This window comes from Rattus norvegicus, chromosome 8, assembly GCF_021556685.1.
Source record: "Rattus norvegicus strain SHRSP/BbbUtx chromosome 8, alternate assembly SHRSP_T2T, whole genome shotgun sequence".
NCBI classification, from domain to species: Eukaryota; Metazoa; Chordata; class Mammalia; order Rodentia; family Muridae; genus Rattus; species Rattus norvegicus.
The window spans coordinates 82,646,936-82,666,090 of record NC_141541.1 but is presented as its reverse complement, the minus strand read 5'-3'; the positions used below and the strand labels follow the sequence as shown (position 1 = coordinate 82,666,090).

General features: G+C 40.6%; 1 protein-coding gene across 3 annotated transcripts in view; it reads right to left on the bottom strand.

The window, feature by feature from the left end:
• Wdr72 (WD repeat domain 72) overlaps nt 1-19,155 on the bottom strand; it is a 180,012-nt gene that overhangs the window by 66,617 nt on the left and 94,240 nt on the right. For all 3 annotated transcript variants that reach the window (XM_087561192.1, XM_087561193.1, NM_001135719.1), the window contains 4 exon segments: nt 18,315-19,129; nt 15,675-15,766; nt 11,779-11,858; nt 10,334-10,529 (listed from right to left, as the gene is read on the bottom strand). In XM_087561192.1, coding sequence (XP_087417318.1) covers nt 10,334-10,529; nt 11,779-11,858; nt 15,675-15,766; nt 18,315-19,129 — 1,183 coding nt within the window.

Sequence of the window (19,155 nt, the reverse complement as noted above, 5' to 3'; positions counted from 1 at the left end):
TAGTGACTATTGGATACTGTATGAAAAAATGGGCTATCCTAAGCAACATTTGGAGTCATGAATGCTATGACTCCAAATTATATTATATACCTCATCATGAGTATATAACATGACCCTATGTGTAGATAGATTATCTCTCTGTGTCTATTATTTCCCTCCAATTTTTACTATCATCTCACAGATTGGGAAATGTGACATCAAGTTTTTAAACTTAAGTTGCCACTTGTGCACATAATTGTGTGATAATTCACAATTCTGTTGAAAATTGTGGGATTTTATTTTATAATCCTTTGGGGACTTGGCTTAATATATGGGAACTTCTTGTCTTTTCTCTTTTTCCTTTCTTTTTCAGTCTTTCAAGACAGAATTTCTCTATGTATCCATGACTGTCCTGGAACTCAAATGAAGACAAGACTATCCTCAAACTCACAGAGATCCACCTGCCTCTGCCGCCAGAGTGATGAAAATAAAGGCATGTGCCACTACTGCAGGTTGACTGACTATCTTCTAGTTAGGCAACATGGTCTCCATGGTGACCTTGTATATGAGGTCTGAGGACATTGGAAAAAGAGCAAGTGGGTGGGGAGAGAGACCCCTTTTCTGTGGGTGGAGACAACTACAGTCATGTTGGGAAGTCAACAGCTGGGCCTGGAAGAAGGAGTTGACACAAGGAAGTTCCCTGAACTGGTTGGGTATTACTGGGGAAGGACAGATACAGAGTGTCTACCACTCAGACTACTAAAAAGATTTTTTTCTAAGGGTGGCACTGCACAGAAAGAAGCCAAGGGTCAGGATTGGCAGAGGGGAATGAGAGGAAAGATATAAAACCAATCTCTTCAAGTCAGCAAGCTTCATATTGCACCTTGTTCTCAGGAGGCTCAATATGTGTTATCTGTATTAGTTCTGCCTTCCGATACCATCAATGTATTTTCCTCTATGTAGGTAAAGTTCTCTTGAACTAAGTAGGCACATTTGAATAAGTGCCCCTGAACTTACAGATAGAATACAGAAGCCATCCTGCAATAGCCACCTCCGTTCTCTTCCTAGTTCCAGATAAGTAACTTGTCATTTTGCCTTTCTTGGTTCTCCAGTTGAGTTCACAGACCATGCCTGCTACTGCCACTCATCAGCCACCGGGTCACATGTGCAACAACAATACAAGAATCCCTTGCCCTGTACTGGGAGGTTGTCTGTTAGGATAAAGCTGGATAAGTGAAACTTGAGGGGCAACGTTTTAGAAGGGTCTCCATTCAAAACTGCAAGTAGCACGGTTAAAAATCAGCATCTAACACTGAACTTTAAACACACGCTTTATAAGGCCTTCTGAACCTCCCTAGATCATTCCAAGGCTGAAAATGGGTAAATGTATCATCACACATTTAAAATGTAGAAATAAGATTGAATATGGAATTCTCAACTTTCTCATGGGAAAGACACCCTTTTTCTTATGGTAACAGGGTTTCCATGGCACAGGGACAAGTGAGTCATTTCCTTATAGCTGACCCATCCCTAGAACTAAGCCTGCGTTCCTTCACACTGTGCTACCTACAGAATATATATAAAATTCACTTAATGTCTGCTTTTTGTCTCAAGGGACTTTACCCTTAGTTATACCAAGGTTATTTTCTGACACTGGAATCCATACCAGTATTATCTGATAGAATTACATTCAGTGACTTAAGTGACTTAACAAATGTCATAGGAAGTACCAACCTAACAAAAGGGTGGGTAGGGGTGGGTTGGGGAGATAGTTTGGTGGTCAAGATCATTTACCACTCTTGGAGAGAATCTATGTTTGGTTTCCAGCACCCACATGAGAAGGCTCATAATCATCTATGACTCCAGCTGCAAGAGACCCACACCCTCTTCCAACCTTTACAGACACCTCACAACCATGGCATACACATTATAAACAGATATATACTTTATAAAATATATAAATATAAATTCATTTTTATTTATTATTTAAAATTATAAATTTAAATAAAAATAAGTCTGGAGAAACAGATAGTGCAAGGTCACCCTTAACTACATAAAGAGACCATTATAAGGTGACCCAGGCCTCCCAGGCTATGAAGGTTCTATGTCACAAGGATAACTAGTGGCAAGAGATCAGAATAAGCCAGAAGTTCCTGGAGAACGTAACATAGGATTAGAACACTGAGGAACCCACATGGCAGCATTGATTCCTTAATGAGGAACGAGAGGAGAATCAGGCCAGGCTGGGGCCCATGTTCTATCAAACTACAGATCTTTGCAAAATGTGTATAAGACAGATAGTGGCTGATAAACATGTGAGAACCTTCTATGAAGAGTGATCATCTAGACATCTGTGTGTGTGTCTGTGTATCCCTGCGTTTCTCTGTGAGGGTCTCTATATGTGTGCCTGTGTGTCTATGTGTGTCCCTGTATGTGTATGTCTTTTTGTGTCCATGTATATGTCTGTGTATGCATGTGTGTATATCTATGTATGTCTCTTTGTGTGTCTCTATTTGTGCCCCTTTGTGTGTGTCTATGTTTGTCCTTTTGTGAATGTGTACGTCTCTGTGTGTTCATTTGTGTATGTGTGTGTGTCCATGTGTATCTATGTGTCATTTTGTGTGTGTCCACATGTGTCCTTTTGTACATATATGTGTGTCCCTATGTGTCCTTATGCGTGTCTCTATATGTGCCCATGTCCATGTATATGTATTTCTCTCTGTGTATAGTGTATGTGTGTGTCTCTCTGTGTTCAGGTAGGTGTGTGTGTGTGTATGTGTGTGTGTGTGTGTGTGTGTGTGTGCGTGTGCATGCGCATCTGTGTGTGCCTGTGTGCCTGAGTGTGTGGATCTGTTCTGTGTACTGGGCATGTCCCTGGGATGATGCCTTTTGTAAAACAAGCTTCAGTGTGCAATGAAGCCTGGCAGGTGAAGCACAGAGGTCAGAGGTCAGCTGATTGTCCCATCTTGCTCTTTCTTCCTAACCAGGAGTTGGCTGAATCTTCAGAACAAAATTTCCCACTGTTCATCCGCTTATTCATCTATTCAATAAACACTTCCAACTGACTGCTAGGTGACAGAATGCTTTAGGTGCTGAGAGAGAAAAGGACAGATTGGCCCTGTCCCTGCTTCTGAAGCACTTGTGTCAGGAGGCCAGCCTTGGTTCCATAAAACAATAGCACAAAACACATCGATTTCAGCAGGGGAGTCTAGATCACTTTTTCTTTGTCAATACATGTAAATGGGAGTGCGGACAATAATCAATGCTATGGTGCTTGCAGACCATTATCAAAGAAATACATAACTGTTCTTGACACCATCCCTGGACAGCAGCACCATGTTGGGATTCTGACGGCTCAAACTTAAAAAGATGACTAAATTTCTAGATTTTAATTTACAAAGTGGAAACCACCAATCTCTGTGAGAAATGAAACAACTTTTAGACAAACAATATAAAACAAAACAAAACAAAACAACTCTCTTTCAAGAGTCAGTGGAATCTTTAAGACAATTGACAGAGGCCAGAAACAAAAGTATTCCACAGAGCTTCTAGGTACAAAGGCTAAAGAATGCAATGTCTCAGTTCTGTCGGGAACTAAAAGTAAGATAGGGAATACATTAAGCCCAAACTACCTCTAGTGTCTATAAGAATTATATGTGATGTACGCTATATATCAAAAACTTTTTACTTATCTTATGCATGAATATCTTGACATATAAATGAGATGGTTTCTTGACTATTTCAATGCATACACATAAAGGTTTACTATTTCTCCCACATACCTATTGGTTAGTCCTTTCAACTAACATGTTCGTGCTACAAGTTCTCTATTTTTAACATTTACCAGTTGGCCTTTCCAGTAAAATTCTTTAGATCTTTAACCACTAAATCTACATAAGCATAAATTTATATCCAAATTAATGTCTTTAGACTTGAGTGTATTGCACGTGCAATGGCTGATGATGGTACACTCCATGCTTTGTAGATTAGTTGTTAATATGTGCTGATCTGGTCTAGAGCTGTCGCTGCTTCTGCTTCTGCTTCTGCTTCTGCTTCTGCTTCTGCTTCTGCTTCTGCTTCTGCTTCTGCTTCTGCTTCTGCTTCTGCTTCTGCTTCTGCTTCTGCTTCTCCTCCTCCTTCTCCTCCTCCTCCTTCTCCCCCTCCTCCTCCTTCTTCCTCTCCTTCCTCTGCTTCCTCTTCATCTTCCTCCTTCCTCTTCTTTGTTGTCATTATCATCATTGTCTTCTTCCTCCTCCTCCTCCTACTCCTCATTCTCCTACTCCTTTTTCTTTTTCGTTGTCATCATCATCATCTTTATCTTCTTCCTCATCCTCCTCCTCTTCTGTCTTATTAAGTGATGGGTTTTGCTGGCTTATGATTATAAATTTATGATGTTAAAAAAAGATGAGTAGACACAAAGTAGGGGCTGAACTAAAAATAAGGCCTGACATCAATGATACAGAGAAGCCCCTCTTCTACAGTTTCCGCATCCTTCCAAAAACAGTACCATCCACTGCGGACCAAAGCCTGTGGAAGATACTTCATAGCTTAATACCAAGAGTCAGTCTCAGTCTCTCTCTCTCTCTCTCTCTCTCTCTCTCTCTCTCTCTCTCTCTCTCTCTCTCCCTCCCTCCCTCCCTCCCTCTCTCCCTCTCCCTCTCTCTCTCCCTCTCCCTCTCCCTCTCCCTCTCCCTCTCTCCCTCCCTCTCTCTCTCATACTAGCTCGCTCACTCACTCACTCACTCACTCACTCACTCACTCACTCACTCACAAAAGCCTCTCTCGGAGAGTATCAGAGTGGAGAATTGGAAACTGATGGCATGCAAACTTGGAAACTTGGAAAACAGACTATATGGGGAATTGTGCAGCTATAGCACACACTGGCAGTACAGCTTTGAGCAGAATTTTCTTTCTCCTTTTTTTTCTTTTATCATTCTGAAGGGAAGACTACAAAACACATACTTTAAAAACACTAATTATATTTATTAAAGGAAAAAACTCATCCTTTACTTTTTTAGTTATTTATTTTTCTATTTTTTTAAAAAAAATTTGGGTATTTCTTATTTACATTTCAAATGTTATTCCCTTTCCTGGTTTCCTGTCCATCAGCCCCCTAACCCATCCCCCTCCCATTCTATAAAGGTGTTCTCCACCCCATCCATCCCCCCTTACCACCTTTCCCCTACAATCCCCTATACTGGGGGTCCAACCTTGGCAGAACCAAGCACTTCCCCTTCCATTGGTCCCCTAATAAGGCTATTCACTGCTACCTATGCAGTTGGAGCCCAGGGTCAGTCCATGTATAGTCTTTGGGCAGTGGTTTAGTCCCTGGAAGCTCTGGTTGCTTGGCATTGTTGTTCTTATGGGGTTGCAAGCCCTTTCAGCTCTTTCAATCCTTTCTCTAATTCCTCCAACAGGGGTCCTGTTCTCAGTTCAGTGGTTTGCTGCTAGCATTCACTTCTGTATTTGACATGTTCTGGTTGTGTCTCTCAGGAGAGATTTATATCTGGGTCCTGTCAGCCTGCACTTCTTTGCTTCATCCATCTCATCTAGTTTTGGTGGCTGTATATGTATGGGCTACATGTGGGGCAGGCTCTGAAGGGCCATTCCTTCAGTCTTTGCTCTAAGCTTTGCCTCCCTATCCCCTCCTATGGGTATTTTTCTTCCCCCTTTTAAGAAAGAGTGAAGCATCCGCATTTTATATATTGCATAGTGTGCTCATTCCCCATTCTTCCTTCCTTTTGACCCTCATAGTGCTCCTCTCTGTAGCTCTATACTACTTTCAGGATGACTGATAAATGCTTTTTAAATTTGAAAGAAAGTAAGGTTTATTTGTCTTTTGGTGTCTGTTCTATATCACTTACTATAAAGTCCATGTGTTCCATCTATTTCCACAAACCAAGCATTTGATCATTTACTGTTGGGGTAACATTCCACTCTGGACATTGTACCCCACATCACCTTCATCCACTCACATGCAGATAGCAACCTCGGCTGACTCTGTACCATAGTAATTATGAATTGGGCCATGGGCTATAATAACTATACATGGGTATGCAGGGTCCTCCATAGGATGAAGATTTCATTTCCTGTGAATTTACACACAGGAGTGGGATAGCTGAATCAAATGTTAATTCTAATTTTCGTTTAGTTTAGAGTTTTCACACCATTTTTTGAAAAAGCTGCACCAGTTCAGATCTCCACTGATGTCAACCAGTTCCCTGTTCTCTGCACATGTCACCTAGCCTTTCTTATTTTTGCCTTGTGAGGTCAGAGATTCTAAGTGAGATCAAACCTGCCATCTTATAGTTTAGATTTGTATTCCTCTGACATTTAATGCTAGTGAATGATGTTTGTAATTTACTGGTCATTTTTATTTCTTCTTTCAAAAGGTATTCAGATAATTCTCCCATGTTTCTACCACATTAATTATTTTGTTACATTTTCAGATTTTTCATATATCCTGTCATATGAACAGTTTATACATTTTTTCTTTCTTTCTAAGGTTTTATCTTTGCTGTGGTTCCTTTTGCTGTCTACATTGGTACAATCCCATTTGCCAATGATCACTTTGGCTTCTTGTACTTTCAGAGTCCTATCTTGGGACCAGCATCCATGCCTGTATCCCGATGTGTACACTCTGTTTTAGTAATGGTTTCAGATTGTCATATCATACACTATGGGCATTAATCTAACTTAACTCATTTTTGTACAGGGTAAGCAAGGGACTCCAGTTTCTACCTTCTGCGTGGCCTGAAAAAACTTTCTCAAGTCCATTTATTAAATAATTTGTTAGTTCTTTCTATCCATGAACATGGGAGGTCTTTCTGGTTTGTTGTTTGTTTGTTTTAATTTACTGTATGAGTGCTCTGCTGCATATACATCTACATGCCAGAAGAGGGTTTCAGAAACTTTAGTGATGGTTGTGAACCGCCATGTGGTTGCTGGGAATTGAACTCAGGACCTCCAGAAGAGCAGCCAGTGCTCTTAACTGCTGAGATTTCACTAGCCCCTTCCAGAGTTTTAATATATATGTTTTAAAATCAGTGTTTCATCACTTTTATTACAGATATCTTTTACTTATGTTTATTACCAGGAATTATGATTATTAACACAATACTCTAATGAACTAATTAGTAGTAAGAATAGTTTGGTGCTCACTAATTGGTTTGCTTTTATTGTTTCCTCTGCAGCAAATTTATTACTGTTGTATAGAGGACCTATGATATTTGTATTTACCTACAAATATCCTGCAACTGTACTAAATTCATTCATTAGTTCTAATAGTCTTGGTGGAGTCTTTTGGAAAACAGACATAACTTCACTTTCTCTCATGTTTGCAAGTCTTACATCTTTCTCTTACTTGATATCTCTTGGTAAAATTTCTAGTACCATAATGAAGAAAAATGATGAAAGTGAACATCTTTTCTTCCTCATCTGGTATGATGCTGGTTATGAATGTAGAGTGAGTGGTGAGTTCTGGATGCTTCTCTTTAGTCATGATACATCACAGAGGGTTTGTTTCTTAGTTTGGATAGTGGGTTTGGTTTGATTTGGTTTTCTTCACTGTATAATGGTATGAAAATATATCTGTCTGAATAGATTAAATGGTTTAAAGTACACAAATAATTTCGAACATACTAAACTGTACTATTGTGATGGACATTATCACTGCCACTATTATTCTGGAAGGCTGGGGATAAGGAGGGCAGGTTATGGACATGATGAGACTTGAAAAGAAGACAACTAAAAAGACAGAGAACTCTTGCTGAAATTCCTGTAAAGAAAATCATGTATATCAGGTGGCATTTGTAATGGTAACTAACAGCTGACTTCTCCCACCTCAATGATATTCTTGGATGGCTCCTCTTGATCCTTCAGGTCTCCACTAGAGATATTTCCCTCTAAGGAAGTTTCTTGCCCCTCAATCCCTGTATAAGTAAACTTCTTCCTTGTGCTTTAACAGTCCCCCCCTGTACCTTACTCTCATATCTTCAAGTTGATACAATGGCGGACAGCAGGGTTTTTCTAAGTCCTCACACACCTACACTTATTCAATTCTGATTTGTATCCTTCAATGGAGAACTCCTGTTTGTTCTCTGACACCTCCAATTCTAATATACAACACACAAAAGATAAATAATATGATGTATAAAGACTGACTCAAAGTTTAGAAGACAAGGCACTATACCAATGACTATCAGTCTTAGCCACATAGCTGAGCCTGTAAATGCTACATTTGAGATCCTTTCTTAGAGAAGAATGAGAAATTCAAACATGTACCAACATATGTATATTTGTTTATCAATGACACACATCATGACAGTACGACATTATTGCATTAACTACAAAATGTACAAAATTAGGAATAATTAAAGGAAGAATAATTAAAGGAAGAATGTATCGAGCCCTCATCAGAACTTGAATTTGACAATATCATTTCAAGGTTGGCTTACCTAGTGTCATCTTTAATCCAAAATTTCTTATAGGGAACTCTTATGCCACTTGTCCATTTTCTGGAAAGTAGTTTAGTTAAAAATAGACTATCTGGGGGTTGGGGATTTAGCTCAGTGGTAGAGCGCTTGCCTAGGAAGCGCAAGGCCCTGGGTTCGGTCCCCAGCTCCGAAAAAAAGAACCAAAAAAAAAAAAAAGACTATCTGTAGACCACTTAAGTGCACATTCTTGAAAGTAGGCCCCCAGGGCTTATTTAATGGAGTGAGTCTTCTACCTCCCTTTGCTGCCCTTAAAGGCAGAACCATCCAATTTCCTCATCAGTAGATATTTCCATGACAAATCCATGGGATGGCAAACATGAAAGTGTGTGGTTCTATGTAAAGAAAAAGGCAAAAACACATTTTGTTATTTAATTTACAGATAGGCCTTGGAATGTGGGGCTTGTGGGACGATTATGTTCACGCTTCACCTCAGAGGCATCACCTTCACCCCGATCCAGAGCTCAACAAGAACTCCAATCCAGCTAATGAGTTCAAAGTTAAAGTTTTATCTATAGAGCCTCCACTTTTGTGCTAAATGCTTTATTTAATGTAATAGGTTAGGTTATTCAACTCATTTATATGTAATGTAAAAAATGTATAGGGAGGCCTTGGGAAGTAGCTTGGTAAGTTGCCATGCAATCAGAATGACCAGAATCCACTAGAAAAGCTACATGTGGGTGGATATGTGTAGGTGTTTGTAATCCAAATGCTGGCAAGCAGGGCCAAGATGATCGTTGAAGAGTGCTTGCCAACCAGCTTAGCCTCAGAGTGGATCTAGGGAGAGAGGCTGCCTCAGAAAACAAGATGGACAGAATGACGCTTGAGATCACCCTCTGGCCTTTCAACATTTGTGCATGCACACACACACACACACACACACACACACACACACACACACACAGAGAGAGAGAGAGAGAGAGAGAGAGAGAGAGAGAGATAGAGAGAATGAGAATAAAGGGCAATAGCTTCCAAAATACATTTGATAATAGAAATCTCTACTGTTTTTAAAACAATGAGTCCTGGGCTAGAAAGGTAGCTTAACAGTTAAGAGTGCTGGCTATTCCTGCAGAGGACCCAAGTTTGGTTCCCTGTACCCACATAGCAGCTCATAGACCTTCCTAACTCCAGTTTCAGTGGCCTCTTCGTTTTCAGGCACTGAATGTACACAATGCACAGACATACATGCAGGCAAAACTTTTATAGACATAAAATAAGAATAAATAAATGTCCACAAAAGTGTCCTACTCTGAAATGTATTTGGTATACAAGTCTTATTTAAGTAACTCAACGAAAATCAGAATATACTCAGTCTGAAAATACAAACTCAGATAAAAGTGATCCACCCTCTTTGAAGCACAGATGGGTAAATATTAAAGCCTCCAATAAAATAAACACCATCATAAACATAGGAATATGCTGCGAAACAAGTAAGTTGCAAAATCATAGCATTCAAACACACCTTACTTAATTTCCTCATCCCTTGATTCCTGGTGCTTCCCATATCCACCGTGTACAGATCATTCAAGAAACCTAGTGTTTTCCTTTCTAATGAGAAGTGAGATAGCCATGATGGGGCCCTGCCTTTTCTTTGGGATTATAGGAACACACTGTTGAGCCCAGATATCTATGAGGGTAGTGGAGATTAGAACATAGGTCCTCAAGGCATTCTATGAAGTATCTATGACCACAACAGAATCCAGGTATTCTTTCGTAGCTCAGTAATGATACAAACTATTAATAGACTAGGTCAGAAATGGAGTGGATAGGACTCATGAGGACATGCTCCACTGTAAACTTGTGCTCTCCAACACGTTCTACGAGAGCTTGGCTGAGAGGAAGTAGGTAGACTTCTCACTTACTTTTCAGAGGTGAAGACGTTCCCACACACTGTAGCTCTAATTCTTCGGCCTGCTCCACCTTGGCCGAGGTCTGCACCCTCTCACAAATGCTGTGCTCGGCCACTGGATCTGGTTGGCTCCTGACTGGTGTGTCTCTCAGACTCTTCATGTGCTGCTGAACTTCAGCCAAGAGGGCAGCTTGTATTGCTTCAGTTACCTGAGACAGTTTTTATTTTCATGAATTATACAATAGTATCCCAAATTATTAGGAATCTTGTAAAAACAAATATCCAAAGCCCAGAATTTTTATTTGAGTTCTTCCATAAATAATATCTCAATCTGGGAAAAGTAACATCAAACATCTCTCCTTTTGAGTAACAGCAATGAATGCAGAGACTTATAGCTACCCAACCTGTAGATGTGGACCCAGCTCTAAAGAAGTTATTTACACCACCCTAATCTAAGACTCGAGAACGTTCCAAAAGAGCAAGTGTGACATATGTAGGAGCCAACAGGTAGGGTGAAGGGCTATAAAGTGTCAGTCCCCAGAACCAAAACAACTATCAACTATAGTTACCTACATAGAACCCATTGCAGACCTACCCTATCAACAATCGGTCAGGGGCCTTATCTCTCACCTCACCAATATTGGCTATTTGTAGATTCTGGGAGAGAGACATCACTAACTTTAGTTGTGTGCCAACAGCTCAGCCCAACAGACTCCAACAGGCTCCACACCCATAAAAACAGGCAGGAACATGAGAGGGAGATCTGTAGGAAGGAGGTAGGGTGGACAGGATGGTAGGAAGGCTGGAGAGCTGTTAGTATTTACGACACATCTGGGAAACTCTAAACTAATAACAACAAAATAAAATTCAATAAAGAAAAATCTGGGTGCAAATACCAACATTACATTCTTTTGAAAATACGAGATTCTGAAAGGACACTTAAGAGAGATTTTAAATTATCGTGTTTAATGATCTTGCCTTTTCCTCCTCAGATTGTGCAGAAAACTTGTGCAACATTCAGAGCTACCAGCAACCATCAAGGGCCCAAAGAAGTTAAGAGATGTGAACAGGACATTGTACAAGGATGTTCTCTAAATCAGCCAATTTCATGTATGCAAATCCCTCAGAAAAGGCCAATTCAAGTCAAAACACAAATAATAACTAATGCTGCTTCATAAAGAATTCCCATCAGACAACGGGTTACCTCTTCCAGGTTGAGGTCACACCCCCAGCCCTGCCACTCTTCCCTGCTCCCACCATCCTGAATCCTTATCTACATCAATATGGTTTATCAGACTCCTGTCTCTACCTTAGGCTGGGTGAAGAGAATGTTCTAGAAAGCCATCTTGCAGGATAAGAATAACTGCCTACTTGAGTTTTCAGGGAAGATGGAGATTCAGTGAACCTCAGTAGTGGGAATCTCCTCTGGTGACATAAGGCAGGCGGATGATGTCCTACCTGTACAGATTGGTCCCTCCAGCAGGAGATTAGCTTCAAAAGAGAAAGGTCAGCCTCAGGTGTGTGACACTCATGTCTACCTAGAAATGCAGAGTACACATTCTATTAATGCAGCCCATGGTCAGTCCCTGATGCTGTCTCTTCATGAATATCACCTAGGGATGCTTGTTTCACAAACACCAATGCTCAGGTTCAGGCATTCAAGGAATATGATTTAGCAGTTGTAAGGATGCGGATGGGCAGCCAGTAAGACACTGCAAAAATAACTCAGAGGACTTTCAGATACAGACAGAACACTCAGACAAACACAGACGCTTGTCAAAACACACTTATTTTTATACTTAAGTCATGTTTCTACCTCTTTGCCAAGCTAGGACAAACATGCCAGATTTTTCTGTCTCTCCAGTCCTCATACAAAGAGCTCAGGCTTGCAAAGAGTCAGCAGCCATCATAGGTAAAATCAGACTGCTGATTTGTCCTTACCAAGCCATTCGTCTCCTAACAGTAGGCAAAATACTACTGCTCATGCTGTCTGTAAGACACTATTTGTTCTAAGACTGTCCTCTTCAATGCACGTTCTGTCCTTGCCTTAAGTCCAGTGGGAAAGTTCCAATTGTGAAAAAAGGCCTTGTTCTATTTAAATTGATCTATATGGGGACCAACAGTTCACCACATAAAAGAGCAATTAATAAAAAGTAACAGTGCCTTTTTATTAATTGAAAATGTATGTATAATCATCTAAATGAAAAAAATATCAATCACTTAAGGCACTCTGCAGCTCTAAAGTCCTGGAGAAGAGAGAGTAGCATGATAGGGCTTCCCCAATGGGAAAATTGCAAGTATAGCTGTCTATAAAAATCAAAGTATTAATTCATGCTTGACATTCTAGTAACAGCTATTGAGATTAGTGTTTATCAATTATATTTTCTATGAATTATCCTATAAAGAAACAAGTTTCAAACATATTATGCTGTACATGCATATTTCCATAAAATTATATTAGTGGTCAAAGAATGGTGATGGAAGAAATATACTGGCTATAAAGCAAATTAAGATCATAAAAGAAGTTGATAATAAATGCTTGGCCACTACTATGCTTTTCTCCTAAAGGAATGCGTAATACGAATTTGAACAGCCTCATTCCGCACACACTTCCCACATCTCCTCAAGTGCCGCAGAAGAGATTTCCTTTTGATCTGTCTCTCCTCTTCGTCTCTAATCTTGCTGACCTTGTGACTCACCTTCAAAGCTAAGTCTTGGTCTCAACTGTAACTACTTACTGGCATCGTGGGGCATTGCACAGTATGCTTTAATGTGATGTTAAAATTTTAATATGATAGAGAGACCAGAGCCAACTTTTCTTGGCAGTGTCAGGGAGCCGTAGAATTAATTGCAACTTCGGGGGTAAAGATGAAAAGAAAACATCCCAGCCTTGTCAGCATTACTCAGTCACCATTTCTGCTAACAGGAGTGGGCACTGGTTCCTGTCAAGCCTTGAAAAGGAGAACTCTGGTGTTATTTCACTTTCCAGGGTTTGGCTTTAAAAATCAATTGTCAAGAAGTAAGTCTTTTCTGGTACCTCTCTACTCATCCCATCTCTCCATTATGGAAAAATATCTTCCTATTTGTCTCTAATTTCAACTTTTGTGTGGGTCTCTAATTTCAACATGTGTACATATATGTAACTATGTAGGTCTGAGTTAAACATCAAGTGCCTTCCTCAGTAACTCTCTACTTTAGTCTTTGAGACAGAGCCTCTCACTGACTGACTAGGCTGGCTAGCCAGTACGCTTCAGGGGTCCTCTTATCTCCCTGCTGTCAGCACTTGGATTATAAAGCATATGCTGCCATCTCTGCATTTTAGGTGGGTGCTGGGGATTTGAACTCAGGTCCTCATAATTGAACAGAAAGCATTTTACCTACCCAATCATCTCCTTGAGTCTCTAATTTAATCTTAATGGTTACAAATAGAACCTAAGTACCAATATTATTAGTAACACTAGTTCTCAAGGCTGCTGAGCTGCAGACCTACAGGAGAAGCAGGAAGATCCTTGGATATGATTAGCTATTCTATCTTTACAGAAGCATGCATGTTAAACTTAAATTTACATCCTTTACCTAGTCCTACAAAAATGTAAACTGAGGCAACGCTATTAAGAACTTCTATATATGAAGAAGGAGAGCAATAGGTCAGGGGCTACCCATGCAAATGAGGCATCTGATAGAGAGAAGGAAAGCTAGAGGGAAGAGCTAGATCTGCAAGCCAATGCCATTTCTTGGGTTATCAGCAGTTTTACTGTCATTGATCCACCTAACTTTTAGGAATCCTGACATGCATTCTACCCCCAAGGATAACGGAACCTTCTTACACTTTTAATGCAAAGGGATTTTAATACATCAAGCGAGACTTCAAATGCATACCATTAACAGAATTCTTGGAACATACCAGGACCCCATAATTGGACGTTATTAGTAAGTTCTCCTAGAAAGAACCTTAAATGTTCTTTTTAATAGCCTAGTAGGACCACTGTGTGTCACAGCTCAGCCACTGCTTAGCTTCAGAGGTGCCATGTGCATCAAGCCAGGAATCGAGTTCTCATTTGTATGAAATGTAATGAAAGTAAAAAACATTCTACAGGGGTATATATAGAGTGAGCCACAAAGCTGGACCCTAATATCCACTCTCCCATTTCATTCATAGCTCAACCATCATTGTAGTTAGTATGCATCCTTTAAGTCCACTCATTTGCAAACTTCATTATACACTAATCAGAACAATTGCACAATTCTTTCTAGGCATCAGATATAATGATGAATGAGACTGACATATAAATGGAAAAGATCATTGTTGGAGAGGGAAAAATACACGTGGAGAATGGTTCAACATAGGAAGAGGTAAGATGTTGTGGAGAGTGGGTGGGACACCGGAAGAAGACTTGGAGAATGAAGATGATTGAAAGGACAGGAAGTGGGGTCCTGTGGACAGTAGGCAAAAGGACAATCCAGGCAAAGGCAGTGCCAATGCAGAGGTCGTAAGACCCACTTGTCACATTGCTCAAGGATAAAGAGGCAATAGTAAGTGCAACTTCACTCTGAACTAGGACGTGATGTGAGTGTGCAGTTTAGGCAGGGCCTTGGATTAAGGGAATGATGTAGCTTGTATTCTAAGTGAAAAAAGTCACTGGGAGGTTGAGTGTGTGTGTGTGTGTGTGTGTGAGAGAGAGAGAGAGAGAGAGAGAGAGAGAGAGAGAGAGAGAGAGAGAGAGAGAGAGAGATGGGGGAGGAGAAGAACTCACATGGGAAGAGTGCATAGAAGGCAAGGGGAGGAGGAGTGCTTGGGGACTACTGTAGCTATTTGGGTGACAAGCACATCAAGATGAAGGCTACACATGGGGTGTGGCCCTGGGTAGTCAGAAGCATCATACTTTGGGTGACTGAAAGAAGAGAAAGTGAGACAATGTCATCAAAGTTCTGAACCTGAGCAACAGGACTGAGGAAGAGGTCCCAGGGACGCTAAGACTTGGAGAGGCATATTTGAGATCCATCAGCTACTTGGCATCAAAACAATCTAAAGGCTGAGATGATGACTCAGAAGAATTTGAGGTTGTTGTGCTGATAAAAATAACATTCTAAAGTAGCCAGAGAACTCTCTGATAGTAGCTTTTGGGGATGGAGTGGGGATAATAAAGCTAATGAATCTTCTAATAAGTCACATGGGACTTTACTAGCCAGCCATTTTGTCTACTGAGAAGTCTCAGGTACTTGGGCATCTAGAGACCCATAGATGCAATCTATGCATTTTGCAGTGTTACTTACCCACCATCTAGTTGTAGAACCATTATTTTATTTTACAGAAAAAAATGCACCAGATCATATTTTATCACTAACTTTCTTACCATTTTTTAGGTGACCATAGAAGCTTGACAGATTCAAGATGTCACTTCCAGGGAATCTCACCTTATTGTGTACAGACTCCATTTTGAAGGGTCTGTTAGGAAAAAAAAAGTTTTAAGGTAAAACTTTTAAAGTGTGGTAAAGAAAAAATAAACCAAAGATGCATGCTCAAAACTACCTTAGCAAATAGGGATAAAACATGAATTATTTTCAGCATCATCTTCTAAACTTAATTGTCAACTTTGATCTGTCTACATTCTCAGCTGAACTTCAAATAAATATTAGCCCATCAGAATGAACTGTGGCCCTGCGTGACAGGAGAGGGCTTGCTACCGCAGAGCAAGGTGCTGATTTAAGGATCCCAATGTTGATGTACACCAGGGAACTCTCCCCAGGTACCAGCAGGTTCTGTGCAGCCCATTATTCTTCACACGGCCAGGGATGCTATTTCTCCAGAACTCAGTACAGTCGCACACCCCATTGGTGAGGACACAGCCATTTGATATGATATATCCAGTGATACACTATTTTGATTTCTCAATGAAACATACTACCCTGGCATTTGTAGATCAAATTCAGAAGAGCATATTTAGAAAAATTCTCATCCTGACACCTTTATTCCAGAGTTTGTTTGAATGGGTAGTTAATGTTTGGTTTGGTTTTGTGATAAGGTGTCACTCTGTAGTCCTGGTACTTCCTATATGGACCAGAGATCACCCTGCCTTTGCTTTTGCCCCCAATGGAGTATTAGGATTAAAGGCATGAGACACCCCCTCCTAGTATTTTTGAAGCATTGATAGTTTTGTGGTGTCTTTTTAAGACCCTTTAATTATATGCATGCTGAAAGCCCCTAGGCTCCTCCCACAGGACTCCAGGCAGCTTTTCCACCCCAGATTCTGTATTAAGAACACACCTCTGCCCTGTATCCACTTGATGGAATCGTAGGATGGTGGGGGAACATGGTGGTGTTAGTGGCCCAAGATATTGAGAATTTAAAGAACTTTTAGCATCAATCCTTCTCCAGCTTACTTGGTAAGTGAGGAGAATAAAGTCTAGGCAGGCTACGTGGCTAGCCTGAAGGCATGCAGGAGTCTCTCTCCTAGGTTTTCAGATTCAAGACTGATAATATATTTTAAGCATACTTCGTTGTCATGCAAATGTTTACTTATAGAAAGACAAAAGGTTGCTTTTAAGTCTACCTTAATTTTGCTGGGTGGGATTAGGGTGTTTAAGATCAACCAAAGAAGGTAGAGTCAAATTGTGCATATGAGGCAGAAACTCCCCAAATGTCTGTTTCTCCACATTAACGCCAGGAAACTGGATATTAAGAATCATAGCAGCACTATGGTGTGAAGAACACAGAAGCCTATGGGATCTGTCTGAATCCCCACAGACTAGAAGCACTGGAGAGCAGGAGCTCTCCATCTGCAACAGACACTTGCCGACCTGAGCGCTTATCACATAGATTGCAGAGACCTCCCACCCTGCAGCAAGCAGGTTGAAATAGTGTTCTTGACCAGCAGTGTGGCCTTCCCTCATGCTGGTAAGTCTCTCCCTCTCACCCCCACCATTCACACCACATGTTTCACCTTGGCCCCTTCTGTTATTCCAGTGGTCCTTATTTGTCTTATGTGTAGGAATGTTTATATTTGAATGAGTCCCTGCCTCAATCAAAACCCATTTTCTCTATCTTCTGTAGGCCATAACCTGTGGACACACTTTAATAAGTATTTGGTGAATACTGAATTCAAACAAATGACATCAGGATGAAAGTGTGATCATGTATGTAAGGGGATAGCATAGCAACAATGATGTATTCAACTCCAGCTGCCATCCACTACTGGTGAGCTGTGCCTTCCTTCTCTAAAGGACAACTGCACCACCCCTACATGAATATGCAAAGCGCAAGTTGTGATATGTGTTAAGATATGACATTTCCAAGCGTCATAAGCATCTTTTGAAGATTCTTTGTTCATATATAGTTCACACCATGTTAAATGAACTGCAAAATATGTACATGTATGTATATAAATAAATGTAAGTACATATGTATGTTTGGATGGATGTATATATTAAACATCTAGCCCTATAGCTTTCCTAGCACATGTGAATTCAATGAATATTTGTTGCACGAACTAATATTATGTCTAATTTTTCTAATTTTGTGTTTATGTGTATATTCACATGTGTGTGCTATATGGATGCATGTAGAGGCAAGAGGTCAGTGTTGAGTGTCTTCTTTGACCTTATATTTTGAGACAGGTCCTCTCACTGCCCACAAAGCTCACTGTTCTAGAATAGCTGGCCAGCCAGTTCCAGAGATCTGCCTCCCTATACATCCCACACTCAGCCTTCATGAGGGAACTGGAGACTCAGTCTCAGGCATTCAGTTTTGCGTGACACGAAGACATCTCTCTAACCTAAACGAATTAATATTAAAACATATAGACACATATAGTTAACCTCCTACCCAAAGAATTAATAGTAAAATATTTTTAAATGGGTTCTGACTTTAAAAAGTTATTACAGTTCTAACTCTATCTCCCAACAGAAGGAAGAAAGATGAAGAGAGTTGAACCCAGGGAATGCTCATGACGGCCTTAATGTCTGCATGAGAGAAATGGCCTCTCTAAGACTTTTACCTGTCAGTTTCACAGGCTAAATCCAAAGGCATATTAACTAACTTATTAACTAAAAAGAGTCTGCTCAGTAAATACACTATAGCATCGGATTGTTGCAAAGCATCACAGTGATTTTCCAGGCTTCTGGGAATTCCAGTCTGGTTCAGAAGAGCGGTTGTATATTTATTTGACAAGTCCAACACTTTTCTGGAGCACAGATTTACTCCTGAGTACTCCTTCATTTCAGTATTGCATGCATCCCACCCGGGCAGCATCAGCGAGAAGAGGTCTTCATTGGAGGCCAGTCCCAAAGACACAGGGCCCTGCAGCTTTAAGATGCTGAGATGCCTGGTGCAGAGGCTGTCTAACTCTTTATCCACTCCCCACGGCAAAATGCAAGACAGAAACAATTTCGCCATGTCTATTGTGAGACTGGCATCAACCTTCCTGGATGGCTTAGGACGTGCCTTTTTGGAACTCTTCATTTTCTTTTGTCTTTTAATGCCATTGCTCTCCTCTGAGAATTTACAGGTGCTGTCTCCGGGAAGCAGGGTCTCTCCACTGGACTTGGCTTGTGCCTCTGCCTGGAGAGAGGTACATGATGCTTTGTTTCTTCTTATTGTCAGCGTCTTCTTCTCTACTGTGCTCTTGGCTCTCCTCAAGATGTCACTTCCATAGAATGAGCCAGAAGGGTCAACATCACTTAGGGGAGTGGGCAGCAGTAGTTCAACAAGATTTTCCAGATCAAACAGGAGAACATGGAAGCCAACGTGACTCCATTTTGTTTTCACAGGCAAGACATTAAAAGGTCTTGGGACTGATGAGGCATCAGCAACCTGAGGGAAAGGATATAAGTGTATTA